The sequence below is a fragment of the Aptenodytes forsteri genome, unplaced genomic scaffold, assembly GCF_000699145.1.
Source record: "Aptenodytes forsteri isolate BGI_AS27 unplaced genomic scaffold, ASM69914v1 Scaffold23, whole genome shotgun sequence".
NCBI lineage: Eukaryota > Metazoa > Chordata > Aves > Sphenisciformes > Spheniscidae > Aptenodytes > Aptenodytes forsteri.
In genome coordinates, this window is record NW_008796043.1 from 2,930,307 (window position 1) to 2,944,851 (window position 14,545).

General features: G+C 36.5%; 1 protein-coding gene across 1 annotated transcript in view; it reads right to left on the bottom strand.

Moving 5' to 3' along the window:
* Positions 1 to 13,818, bottom strand: part of LOC103904252 (desmoglein-4-like) — a 21,126-nt gene extending 7,308 nt beyond the window's left edge. Inside the window, exons 1-12 of the mRNA XM_009285665.2 lie at positions 13,771 to 13,818; positions 7,020 to 7,055; positions 6,515 to 6,643; positions 5,657 to 5,812; positions 5,363 to 5,510; positions 4,291 to 4,454; positions 3,896 to 4,030; positions 3,150 to 3,335; positions 2,708 to 2,967; positions 1,646 to 1,788; positions 1,279 to 1,497; positions 4 to 90 (exon numbers count right to left, since the gene is read on the bottom strand). Coding sequence (XP_009283940.1) covers positions 4 to 90; positions 1,279 to 1,497; positions 1,646 to 1,788; positions 2,708 to 2,967; positions 3,150 to 3,335; positions 3,896 to 4,030; positions 4,291 to 4,454; positions 5,363 to 5,510; positions 5,657 to 5,812; positions 6,515 to 6,643; positions 7,020 to 7,055; positions 13,771 to 13,818 — 1,711 coding nt within the window. The remainder of the gene's footprint in view (positions 1 to 3; positions 91 to 1,278; positions 1,498 to 1,645; positions 1,789 to 2,707; positions 2,968 to 3,149; positions 3,336 to 3,895; positions 4,031 to 4,290; positions 4,455 to 5,362; positions 5,511 to 5,656; positions 5,813 to 6,514; positions 6,644 to 7,019; positions 7,056 to 13,770) is intronic.
* Between the last annotated feature and the right edge of the window lie 727 nt (positions 13,819 to 14,545).

Here is a 14,545-nt window from a genome sequence, read left to right on the forward strand (position 1 = left end):
GGCAGCGTCGGCCTTGGTTATCTCTTACGCTGATATAGATCCTATAGATGTAAAAGTCAATGTTCTGACTCACTAGTTCTGCAGAGGAAGCTTTGGGGGAAAAAAAGAGAAAAATATTTAGATTATGGTATTTACTACAAATACTGTACAAATCTATAATGTTTGTGAGTAATGTTCATAGAACAGAAAGAAGACTAAGTATTCCCATTCTAAGATCTTCAGTTACTTATGCGTCTACAGTACTTATTCAAAGCTGAAACTTATGATATTCATCTATGCTAGTTTTTTCTTTTGGAAAACCTGAGCCAGATCAGTCTAGTCATCACTTTTTAACCTGAGAAATATAAAAGGGGTAAATGCACTTTTTTATATCTACTGCTGCTTTTCCTGATTTTTATTTGCACAATTGTGAACATAAAAATTGCAATTTTATAAGGTGTTTGTTTCTCTCACAAGGAATTTACATGTGTTTTGCAAATGTTTTTTTCAGTAATTTTAAAATATTTAAAGTTGCACATTTTCATCTGTTTAGGACAAATAGGAGACACAAGAGTAGTTATAATTGTGATATTTACCATTTAATATAGTCTTCTATGCATATAGTAAGTTATGCAAATTCTGTCATTTAGTAATGTATGAGATTTGATTAATTCATTAGTTTGTCATGTCTTATTGGAGGAAACTGGAAAAGCTCCACTGGGCACTGACTAAAATGTTTTTCTTAGAAATACGAGTAAGTACAATTTGTACAATAAATTGCAAAAGCTGTAATCTTTATTTGCCATTTTCATATGTCTCTCATAAAAGTAAAACTCTGCCAACTAATAACTTTATGCTCTAATAAATAAATTTGAGAGTTTTGTCATATGCTTAGAATTTTTTAGATAATATAGAAATAAAAAGGTATCAAATTACTCCTTTTGAATTACCTCATCAGGTTTAGACCAATAGAGGTGCTTATCATAGCTATACCCAAGTAAAGTACAGTTTTGCTGCTCTGTTTTTATCAGTATATTTTTAGTTTCCTTTAAAAGATGGTCACTAGATAAAACACATGTAATGATTCTTTTTCTATTTCTAATATGATTTATATAGCTATATATATATGTGCAAATCCAGAGCAACTTCTTGGATTCATATGAGCATAAAATCACATTTAAGTGAGATTAGAATAGATTCTAATAACTGTTTTGTTATTAAAAGGTTATCCTAATCTGTTATCTTAGATAAGAGCTTATTACTGTGGTTTATTCTGTTATAAAATGTAGGTTAATTTACCATTTATTGATCTGATAATCCATGTAGTTTGAGGTTCACCATGTATGCTGAACGTAAAGGGGGGACCATATGGGTCACCATCCCTATCCTTTGCTGTGATAATCACTGATGGGGAATGCATACATACTTTCCTTAATTCAGTATTAATAGTTGGGCAGTTGTCATTGATGTCTTGTATTGAAAGCACAATGGTGCCAGTAGCAGTATATCGAGTAACCCCTGTAAAAAGAAGATATTTGTGGTCAGGAGAGAATATTGATACTATAAATAATGCAGTTCAAGTGGGAAAACTAGAAAGAGGAAAAAAAAAGAGAGAAATCTGGAACAAAGAGAGTTTTGTTTCAGAAAACTTAATCTCTTTTCTTACCTCTGGTGATAGCCAGAACCTCTGCTCTATACTGCCCATTGATTACATAGATTGATTCCCGGTCAATAACTTTGTTCAGTGTGATTTCACCAGTGTTTTGATTGATTCTGAACCAGGCAGCTGGATCACGTCCTATACTATATCTGTATTTGGTGAAGTAAAAATACTTTATGTTATGAATATATATATTACGTATTTATTTTGCAAACAATATTTGTCACTTTGGAATATTTTTCTTTAGGCTGCTGTAGGTCCTATTGCATTTCACCTTGTTCAAGCAAAATTCCTGTAGACTTCAAAAGATTTAGAGCAGAAAAATAATTAGGAATAAAGTTAATGCGTAGAAGTCCATTATATTTTGAAAGTGGTATCATAGTCTAAAAGTAAAATCTTTCTGGACCCTTTAAACCTTTACTAGAACCCTTGTTGATATCAGTAGTTAAATCCAAGCTCTTCCTATAGCATTCTACAGTTGTATTTGCTAACATATTTCTCTGTTTTATGAAAACTTTTCAAACCTTTGTAAATTACATGTATTTATTTCTACATACATTAAAAAGCAAATTATGGTTCCATTAATTATCATTAATTTCAGTAGAAATAAATGTCAAATAATTTTTTTTTTTTAATTATAGAATGAGCTGGTAGTGACCTCTTCTACTCTGATTGTATAATATTGCCTATTATTGAGGTTTTCTGCTTGCTTTTTTAGAGATGCTAACAAATTCCCTATTTGTAGCAAACATTTCAAGAAAAAATATTCTTAGGTTGGGTTAGAAAAAAAATCTGTTCTCGTTTATTTAAGTTACAGCGCGTTAGAAAAATGATATTTTCTTTGTCTTGTGCACAAGCCTAAGGAAAGTAGGTCAGGAAACAAAAGCAATCATAGCATAAAAATGGGCTAAAGAATATACTGTTCTATTGCTATTATTCTATTGCTAATCTATTAACATTTTTTAAGTTGTTTTTTAAAGCACCCTTTAAAATACCTATTCCTCACCCCATTAAAATCTCGATTAAAAGAATTATTCCGTCCAGGGAGTTAAGCAGAGCAGAGCTTACACAACATTTGATGCAATAGCTCCAGTGTCCTCATCGATGGCTGTGTATGTTCCCACAACATAATTCACTCTTGTGCTTTCTGATACAGAAAACACAACTGAAGACGGATGAAATCTTGGTGGTTCAATCACGTTTTTCACTTCTATTGTGAGGGGTGTTCCAGACATTTGGAAGTCACGCGCAACAGAGTGGTGGAAGGCAGCTACGTTCCTGACACCAATAATCAGTGAGTGAGTTTGGAGATATTCATAATTCAGTTCCTAAAAGATAAACCACAGAGAACTAGATAATAAATAAAAGTTCCTTTAACTTTATTTAAATATATTCTGTTTTAAATGGTTGAGTGGCAGTGTTTTTACTGCTCGTTTAATTTTGTTAACAGTTAATTAAAACTATTTTAAGATGATTATTTCAACAGTTGAATCACAATATTTATCCATACCTTAATTACTCTAAGGATTCCTTGATTTGTAGCTCGATCTGTAACAATTTCAAACCAGTTATCTTCATTACCGGATAGAAAGAAAAACTCTGCTAACCAATTGTCTGTAAACTCTTCATCAGCATCCAGAGCTTGTATTCGTAGCAGATCTGAACTGAGTGAATTTTCTGAAATACTTGCTGAAAACTGGAACGACAGATAAATATCTGTTAGCAAACACTAAAATATATAACGTGAGGAAAACACAGCTGACTGCAGAGATTCTTTTGAAGGACGTCCTGCCCACAGTCCATGCCGACTTAATAAAAATCATGTGTTCTGGGTAAATTGTGATTCTGGTTGCAGATCTGAAGAGCTGTATCACCTCAAGTGTTTGCAGAGGCAGCTTAGAGGAAATGGATTTGTGCTTTCTATAAGAAAAGATCGTACAAAGATTGGGTTAATCTACGTAATCTGGCCATATTGCATGGGTCTGGACACCTGAATGACTGGATTTCTCTGGATACAGAGAAGTCAGTGTCAGGATTGACTTCTCTGAGTACAAAAATAATCTACGTGTATGTTATCAGAATTGGTGTGCAAGCGACGGATTGGATTTTGAGCACGCTTCAAGGAGACAAGCCTGTTAATCCAGTGCAGCATTCAAATGTGAAAGTGCTCTGCGGGTTAGTAAGGGCTCTGTTATCAACTGGGTTTTTCAACAGGGTTTTGAAACAGTGATGTCGCTTTTGGTATTAAAAACTTACAGAGCTCTGAGCAAGAGTTGGGAAGTTGTCATTGACATCAATAACTTTAACGTTACAGCTACAAAGGGATGATATTCCATCTGCAGCTCCATCCCGGTCTGATGCCTTCACAACAAGAGTGTAGCTACTATGTTGCTGTCACAGAAAGAGAAATGAGCATGTTAGAAGGACCACCTGTATGTCTTAAATGTTATAAATACTCATGTCTTGCTACTATTTCCTAATGTAGGAATTTGCCTTAGACATTTTATTGTAACATATAGAAAAAATGCATTTCTCCCTTAATTTTTGTAAAAACCACAACCTTTCTCTTTTTTTTTTGTTTTTCCCCCCACTCTCATAACACATATACACCACAACATCACGTTATTTAACTTTGAAAAGGGAAATGTTACCTCTCTGTCAAGATAATTTGCAAGATGGAGTTCTCCAGTATATTTATTCATAATGAACATGGGTGGACCTGAAGGTTCCTGACTCTCTATCTTGAAGGCAATTTTAGAATTCAAATGATTAGGTTCATCTGCATCTGATGCAATTATTTTCATCACCAGTGTGTCTAAAAATAAATAAAAAAAATAATTAAAAAAGCAAATCAGAAAATCTGTTTTGTTCCTGCAAACAACTCATCAAGACAATGTTAAATATTGGTGTATAAAAATGATAGAATGCTATCTATTCATTGATATTTACAAAGAAAAACAAAAGTTTAATTTTGCTGTACTGATTCTGGCTGAATGTTAATGACTTTAAAATGCATTAAAAATTAAGGTCAGATGGAGTAATGCAGATTTTCACTGAACTTCTTTAAGTCACCATAGGGACTATGTAAAAAGAGTAAGTACTGAGCTTGTAGATATTCATGTAAAAAATCTCCACAGTTTTAAATGAGAATCTCTAGAAAGTAGAAAATGAGCATTAGGCACCATCGCCTCAGTGCTATTTGCATCTCTAATGTTGATTGCTGTACTTTTAGTAAAAAGAACCATTTTAGTGGTTTAAGTAAGGGTTTATTTAGTAATATTCTACTGCAACTGCAATGCACAGGCTACAAATACAAATATTTGAAATAGAAAAAATGGGAAAAAACATATTTTATATACCCTCAAAGGAAATAAGTGTAGGTGTAATGTTAATGTTTTTTAATGAGAAGGAATGAACTGTTGTATTTTAAATTTTCACATCTGAAAGAATTTGCATGATGGTATGGTTAGAAACTGGAACATTCAGCGTTCATGTGTGGGAGGAAAGGGAGAAGGAAGCACGGCTGCTTAATTCTAGGCAATGAGCTTGGGCCCTGGCTTGAATAGCACTTGGAGAAGCATCTGCCGCTCCTTCCTCTGCAGTAGCCCTGGCCAATATATGTCATTGCCTAAGAAAAAGTAGAATGAGCACCCCAGGTTTATATTAACTGTATTCTGGGAGCTTCACTAACTGTACTATAATAGGCATAACATAGTTACTTACTGTCCATACTGCTTTCTTCAATAGATCCTGTAAATACAGTTTGTGCAAATATAGGAGGGTTATCATTTATATCCAGAACTCTGACTCGAAGTTCAAGGGGTGGTTCCAAATCTATACCCGTCACTGAGTGTTTAGCAAAGCAACGTATCTAGATAAAGAGATTTACTCATTTTAAAACCAAAAGTGAGGTAAGCAAGGTAACAATCTGAAACAAATGAATTCGTCTCCTTCTGCTCTCCCTGCCCCACCCTGGATCCATCATTATAGAAGTAAAAGAAAAAGGGGAGTACTTACAACAAATACTGGGGTTACTTCCCTATCCACTATTGAAGTTATATTAATTTCTCCTGTTCTTGGGTTAACAACAAATATTCCATAGGGGGCACGATCAATTCCAACTCCAGAGATGCTGTATGTGATTGGATGCTTTTCTTCACAATCTGATCGGATCTACAAGAATAGGTAGTAATAATTTATGCCAGTTTACTGAGGACACCTGCAGGGCTTTTTTTCCTATTATTAGTTCCTGTAAAAAAATCTATATAATTTCAGTTTGTCAACCGCGTATCACAAGGTTCAATTGACAGAACCGATGGAAGACTCTTCTACAAAACAGTCAGCCTAGAGATCCACCTCCCCTTAAGTGCTGGACAGGCTTTCTATTTCTCTTAAATCTTCTGGCAGGGAAGTGGAGAGAGAAACTTTTAAGAGTATCACACTGTGGCTGGACCTCAGTAAGGGTACAGTCATGGTGAGAGGATAGGAAGACATTTTCTTTGCTCTGTTGCCCACAGAAGTCATGCACTATCCTTGAACTTCTGCTCAGGGGTTTCTCAGGGTGAGAGAGAAAAGAAAAATACCACGATCTAGCACACAGATGCTGCACACGAAGAGACTATGGTTGGAGCTGTCCAGGAAGTAGACCGATGGCAATGTTCTAGGAAGCCTTTGGTCACTCCTCAGCAGCCACACGGGTTCACCTTATGAGACTGTCTCAGCAGAGCTGGAAATATTGCATCATCTTTCTTTTATTCTACATTCCTTGCTTTGACTTCTCTAAACAAATATACTTTTAAATCTCTCTGCTTTTATCAGCCTGTCTTTAGAAAAACTTCCTTGTCAGTGAACACTTTTGTTTTTCTTTCTACTTACTTTGGCAATTGGATTCCTCTTAGAATTATCTTCTCCTTCTCTACAAGCTGCAGCAAATTTGATCCATTCACGTTTTTGTCTTCTGAAGGTTTTCCATCTTGCCATTCCATTTTCATCCCATTCTTTTACCTTTGACAGAGAGTTCCAGTATCATATGACCAGTAACTCAATCCATTTAAAATTAATACAGACATTTAGAATTGCCAACAATAAGAAAAAAAGGGAATTTTATAGATCATGTGCTTTTTTATATGTCTGCAAGTCCCAAACTTTAAGACTGTACATGTTTACTTTAAAATTATTCCTGTGTATGAGCTACTCATTTAGGTTCAGGAGAACTTCTCTTGAGAGGGTGAGCAGGTTATTTTCTGCAACTGTTTAATATTTAAATATGTTTTCAATCTTCATGTTCAGAAATGTCTTAGTTCAGTATTTTCCATTTCATTTTTGCATTGGTTACATTTCATTTGGTAGGTAAATCAGTTTCTAAAGAAATATGTATTACCTTTACATGAAATCCTGTGCTGAAATCCAAGAGTACCTGCAAGAACAATACAAAGATTGGCATATGAAAATGCAGGGCAAAATGCAGTAAGCAAAACCCAACTGCCGTGCATTGCTATACTGCAGGACTGGAGCAGTACTTTTTCTCAAGTCTATTGCAAGAGCCTATCTAGGCAGTAGCTACAGGATTTCCATAAATGACTTTATGCAATTCATTTTTTTCTATATCCATCACTTGAATTCCTCGACGTTAGCACCTTCAGAATTAATTCTGTCTTTCAAGGCAGAACTTTGAGTTTGAATGGATGTGCCATAGCAAATTTCAAGTTATACCTACATCAAAATACAGCTTTCACACAGATTTTAGGTTGCAACACCTCAGCTGAAGAGGGAAGTGGTTGCAAGAGTTGCTACTAAAAATATGTCTAAGAAACTAGAAAAAGAGTATTTATTTATTCTAAAGAATGTATTCTTTATTTTTTCTTATTTAGAAAGTCCACAGTAGACCTGGAGTACCTATGTAGTTTAACCAAAAAGAACAAAAATGTTTTCTTAAGCTTCCCGCTGAGGTTGAAGAGATTCAGTGTAAGACGGAAAGCCAACTGCAGTCATCAGGCAGATTTCCCTGGAGTGCAGTGGGCTTTGATTTGAGGTCTAATTATGCGGCCAAAGTCTTGAGTAAATAAAGGTGGCAGGATCAGATGCAATATGTAATTACTTTAAAATTAAAATTAAAATAATAGAGAATCCTCAATTTCTTGATTAGCACAATTTAAAAGAAGGCACAGTTTAATTAACCTTGTTCCTAAATAAGGTGTGAAAATGAAGCTCACTTGGTGAATGTACCTCTTCAGAGCATCTCTTTTGGGTTTAGGACCTGCCTCTGCTCTTTTCAGACAATAAAGGGTGAAGAATATGGGATTTACAGGACTGGATGCTTGCTTCATTCATCATTGGGAGAAATAAAATATCCAGGTGACTCAAAAAGTGTTGCAGGTTCTCTTTTCTCACCAATTGTGGTTAACAGCTGTAGTTATCAATTTTCCGCTTTCCTTATCATTTCCCAGTACTGTTCAACAGCTTTTTTTTTTTGTCTGACATGTTTTATCTGGTGGGTTTTATGTCAGTTGTACTTGGATAAAATCTGTGACAATCTTTTTCTCTATGGTAGCTTTACCTCATGGGACTTTCCTCACTTCAAATTTATTGCATTGTTCTGTCAAGGCTGGAAGATGGGCAGAGACTTTTTTCCACTTACTTCATGTTAAAACAACCTTTTACACGCAACAGATTAATGAACAGCAGCTTCACCCTCCTTCCTGTCTCTTCCCCCTTTTCCCCATTTACCTATATGCCGTAAGAGGTCCACCATCTGTCATTTACAAAGCAATGTCTCTAATGATCTGATCTTGCCCAGAACATTCCCTGAGACCTCGGCACGTAATGGCTGCCCTAATCTGTTTCTGAATGAGGGAATTTAGACTGTGGATTTGCCCATTTGGTGTGCATATACCTTGAAATTTGTTGGACTATTCATGGAGTAAGGATTTTTTTTTCTTGGTTCTTTGAGCAAGCTATTGACAAAAATGGTTAAGAAAAGTACTCTGCAGGAAAATCATTACACTATATTCATGTTGTGCTAAAAGCATCAATACATCTTTTAATCTGAGTTTATGTCCTGGTGACTATTTAAATCTTCAGCTGCAGAATGGGGTTCAAATTCATGTGCAGCCATTACTCATCTCAGAGAAGGGACAAGATCAGACTCCATTTAAACTGCGGGGTTTTTTTCACCCCAGTGGGAGCTCAGACCTGTCCTTTTATAATCCCCCTTGGAGCCTGGGGAAACATGGGAGAGTAGAAGTGGCAGATTACACCCTCACCAGAGAACCTGGGTGATGAAGTCCACCAGAAATAGCACGGATTCAACGTCTCTTACCAGTTGATCCCACCGGCAGAGCAGAGCCTCCTTGGGCGAGTACAGTGAAATCCTCTCCACCCTTAGGCTGAAATCCCTTCTGGCATGCAAGCAATTGTCTTGACCCAGAAAAGTACGGGTACACACCTCCCAGTGCAATGTTAGTGAATCTTGTCTACTGTCTGCATCCTGTGGCCTATTCTGTTATTTAACAGTGAAACTAATATCTCACATCCAGCCACATCACTCTCATACTCAGCAGGCCTAACTGAAAAACTGTGTTGAGCATCTCTGCAATAAGAATTATGCATGTAAAGAATTCTGTTCTTTAAGGACATGAATATTCATAAAAGACTTGATTTCAGGCTATAGGGAGTTCTGGTTTCAAGCAGTAAAGAATATACATTTTACACTGGAGTTTCATCCTTTGTTTTTGAGCACCAATAATGGGAATGTCAGGAATTTGTTCATCAGCAATGCTGGCGATTGTAAATTTAGGCCCCGTATTTCCACATTTGTTCCATGCTAACTAAGGAAAATCCCATTCTGCTACTTGTTGCTAATGGAAGATCTTGAAAGAAGTCTTGATGGTTTTGAATCCAGAGTCCTTAGTACCGTTTGTCATATTTGAAAAGGCTGATCCGACGAACTTGATGTCTGTGTTTGGTATGTCTCTCTCAGTTACTGCCATGTTACAGGAAGGAGGGCAGGCAGACACCAGACAAAGTTGTCTAGTTCACCAGCTAAACCTCAACAATTCTGGAGTGACGTCTATCCAACTTCATCCAGGGATGGAGGTTCCTCTGCCTCCCCAACTAATGTTTTCCAGTTCTCCAATACCACCAGCAGTTAGAAGGCTCCCCCACCCCAGTTGTCTATTTCTAATATCTCTCTGTGAGCCAAACCCTTTTTTTCTAGTGCTATTTCCAGCACAGAAATACTGTCTCCTAGCAGCTAACTCCAGCATACTTCTAGGTAGTGAACAAATTTCCCTTCTAAACTAGTATCCGAGTACAGTACTTTCCATAGATTCGGTGATTAACGATAATTAAAGCAATAGGAGCCACTGGAATGTGTGGGATGCATCCTGAGGACCTTGGGGTAGGCAAGCTGATCAGAATGATATCAAGATTTGCTGTCCAGTTAGTCTCTGAGAGACTGTGAAAAAATGGAAACTGCAGAGAAGCTAGGGGCTCACTGCACAAGCTGTTTCTGGTTTGAGTTGGGAGAGGCGCAGGCAGGCAACATGTTTATGGTGACTGTCATCTGCACAGTGGCCTTCTGAAAGCTTGTCTTTTATTGTAATGATACAGAGCCTGAACTTTGTGTCCAAAATGGCGCCTTAGAGTCACACTGGAGTTATTCTGGATTTATTCTGATGTAACTGGGAACAGAATTAGGCCCATAGGATGTGTATAGTTCTTTGCACCTTCAAAGCAATTTACAAACAAGAATTAACTAATCATTAATTGACTGCCAAGCAATATTATACGCAATTATGGAATCCTCCCTCCTCCACCTACTCAAACCTAAATGACTGAACACGCCTTTAACATCTTCCCAGCATTATTCATATTGGATCTGCTTCTCTCCCTTTGAAGTCAACAGCGGTATTGTTATTGGCCTGGATGGGAGGAGTGCTGAGAACTCACACATATTTTATTAGTCATCAGGGTGCCATGGTAGCTCTGGTTGTGTCAGCGTTTTGGGACTTTTACGTCTTTCTTACTCAGCCAAAGCTCTGACTAGCAAAGGGTTGAAATAACGAACCCTTCCCTTTATTCATTCTGTATCTCTTTAAAAAATGATAAATCAGTGCATATGAAATAATAAGAAGCAGAATTGAAACATAAGACAAAACCTCATATTTTAAAAAGAAGCCATTTGATCACTTTTAAATCGAAACATGAATATGTTTTTGTCTATACTTTTCATTTTTGTAGGTCACTAATGAATGTGCTTCTTCCAATTTAAAGGGGAAGTGTTTCAGGATGATTTTTCTGGCATTTTGTTTTCTAATTCTGTGGAAGTCAGGCGTTTCTGTTGCTTCCTGTGTTAGGAATATACTGACATCAATATTTTGCATTGCACCCAGGAGGGAGAATCCATTGCTATTTCAGCAGAAGTATGACAATGCTTATGTCGGTAGAAGAATATATTCCAAAGTTTATTTATTTTAAAATATGTTTATTCAAAGAACTGACCACTTTGGGAAAGCTTCCACTGAGATTGTTTCTGTTCTGCTGAGTCATACAGATATAATGAATTTCCATAAAATAACTGAGCTTAACCATTAGAAAAATGAACAGAAAAGTAATTTCAATACAGGGTGTATGCCATTATCATTCAAATTTGAGTTTTTCAAATTAGTCATGCTAAGTCTCCTCAGTAAATCTCCTCAATAAAACCTGAATTCTAATACAGCTTAGAGTGCTCTAGCTGCAAATGCATGTTTGCTTAGGGGCCATTTTTTGCTTAGGAATGTAAAACTGCAGACTTAAAAACCTAATCTTAGGTGATAATTCCTGGATTCGGAATTGCTTTAGTTTCTATTTCTACAACAAAATTCTTTGGCAGAAGAGCCTGCAGGTTCCTGGCTACATCCTTGCAGATGTTTCGTATGCATATGCAAGGAGACGATTTGGCCCCTTAATATTTTTATGTGCAACCAAGTTATGAGTAGGAGGTGTAACCATAGCCTAACAACTGGAAAAAAAAAAAAACAGCGTAGATAACATGTGGGAAAATGTAGCCAGACAAAAATGCATATAAGAGATGTGGTGAATTTAAAATTATTAGCTGTCACATGATAGCTGGCAGGAGAAGAGTCATACCTGATCAAACAGGTTATTTCCATAAAACATGTCTGTGCAGGTATCACAAACATAACTCCCTTACTCATGAGAATAACGCCTTTGAAGTCACGTGAGCAAGGGTTGCAGAATCAGTCCCATCAATGGTGAAATGCATATAGAAAATTATTAATTTCAGGGCTGGTAAGTTTTCTTTTTTTGAAAGTATAGTAGTGTACTAAAATATGTATAACTCCACAGCAATTTTATTTGATACAACTTATTAACAATATACTAACCAGACACACCATTCAGACAGGTGATTTTCATGGAAGATTAATCAAGCTGAAAACCCAGACTGTTTCTCAGAATACACTAAAATTGGATACATAATTTATAATTTATTTAAGATTTACAGTTTGTCCATCAGCTTTCTATAAAGCGCTGAAAGATGCTATTAAGCTGTACAGGCCACCATGAACACTGCTGTGCAGAAGAACGCATGAGAAGAACAACAATTGTTTCCTCTAGGCAGTAAAAGTTCAAATATTTGATAATCATCAAAACATAATGGCAGTTTTCACAATTGCTCCTTTTTCCTGACCCAACACATATCCTTCATCAGTCACAATTGTAATGATAATATACTGAAAGAATGAAAATGGCTCCAGAGTTGCCGAGAGAAGTAAAGCAGTAAAATCACTTTTGAATGGACAGATCTTAGATACAGTGCAGTCAACGTTTTTCTGAACTTCAACACATCAGTTACCTCACCAGGTAACTGACTAAAATGGATAGTCACTAATGCTACATGAAAATCCAGAAGCGTTAGTGTGATGTGCAACTTGCCAACCTCAGAGACCTCTGCTCTGCAGAAACAGGCAGAAACTCATCCGAACCGTAACTTGCTTTTGCCAAGTTTTGTTATTGTTTGCCTGGCAGCTGCCCTGTGTTGGTTAGTTCTACTTTACTGACTGCAGAGCTGCCACCTAAAATTAATGGATTATCTTTTCAAAGTAAGTTTTAGGATTTTATATTCTATAACAACAAACACTTTTTCCCTGACTATAACATTTCTAGAGGGACCAGTAACAAGAAGTTTACAAACATTTACACTTACTAATACATTGTGTAAAACGAAAGCCACAGAAGGACGTAACTGTAGTAGAAATCCTACTCTTTTCAATCCTCAGGGCCTTAAACCTCTACGTAATTTTAGAAGAGCAGCACAGATGAGTAAAAATAATCCACACAAAAATCAGATTGCAGGAGAATAAGGGCCTCCATAATTCTTTTAAGTACTTTCTGGGTAATTTCCGTACCTTGATGAACACACTGTACAACTACGCCACTTGACTATAGCCACAACTTTCCTTTTACAGCGACACTTTCATCATGCATTCACTTGCTCAGCACGTGGAGGCTCAGACATTAATTCACTACAAGACAGGAATTCTTTGTAATGTGAAATAATAGGCCAAGTCTTGATTTTTGCTCAGCTAATGTCTGCACTAAATTTCATATTTTTTTCTTAAATATAGCAGTAGGAATTGGTCAGCTCTGAAGCGCTCTTGCTAATCAGTTTAAAAAAAGAGATTTACTCTTCATATTCCCTCAATTGATAAACAAACCCAAAGACAATTGATAAAAAAAATAAAGACAGAACCAAATAATATCTAGTCAAGTTATTAGGATTTGTATAATGATAAGATTTTTATTAATAACAGTCACTCCTTAAATAGTAGCCACAGACAACATTCACCTGAAAAGTCCTGCATTAAACATAGAAAGTTACATATTGAACATCAACAGACTGCAGAAAGTCATAATCAAAAGAAACATTTGTCAGCATTTAATGAAAAACTAAATTATTTGTACAGAACCTTCAGAAGTGCAGTTTAAAATAAGCACAACTTTATGCTAAATTTCACAAGATTTTTTTTGGGGGGGTAGTTTGCACTGTAAAATGCAATGCTCTGCTGAGGAAGATTCAACTGGCATAATCACAGAGTTTACAAATACTGTTTTAAAATCTGACTTACCAATAAAAGGAACAGAAAAGCAGCTGTTCGGTGAGGGAGCCAATCCATGGCATCTGCCTTCTCGGATACAAGTCCAACTGAGTTATGGTTACAAGCCTGTTCCTTTTCCCCTCCCCCCCCCAACTCTGGTGTCTATTTAAAAAGACACTTGGTAGATGTCCTTATACTCAGCCCTTCAAGGTGTCTCTGCCTCCCTCTGAGGGAAGCACTGAAGATGCTGTATAACAGAGTGTCTTTCCCCACCCCAAAATCCTGGGCTGGTCTCGCCTGAAACGCTTGACAACATCATTATTGCTTGCAGGTAAAAGCTAAGAGACACACCTTAATTCTTATTGCACTGAAACCCTTTGTTGGATACGAACGGGTACATTTTAAAAACAGAAGGCAAGCTTTGCTGGGAAGATACCGAGTGATTTATAAATTGCTCACAACATAAGGAACCATTAAAGTGGTAACTTATCATTGCTTTGAATGCAATTACCAGTTTTCTCCTTGCATGGAGTATAATAGAAGAGCTTAATGAATATTACTGTAAAGAATATGGACTTTAAGAAATGCTTAGTTTGAATTAAAATATAAGTCCATTTGTTTACTTCCAGGCGTGAAGAAGTCAGTTCCATGCACATCGTTCACAGAAGTGCAGCACTCAGAGCAGAATGGCTTGTCATTAAAGAGGTAACATATTAATTTTGGGAAAAAAATAGTGGTTTATTCACTAGGCCACAAGAATATCTGAAGCAGAGGAGGGAGACTTTCTGCTTTCACCAACTGCAAA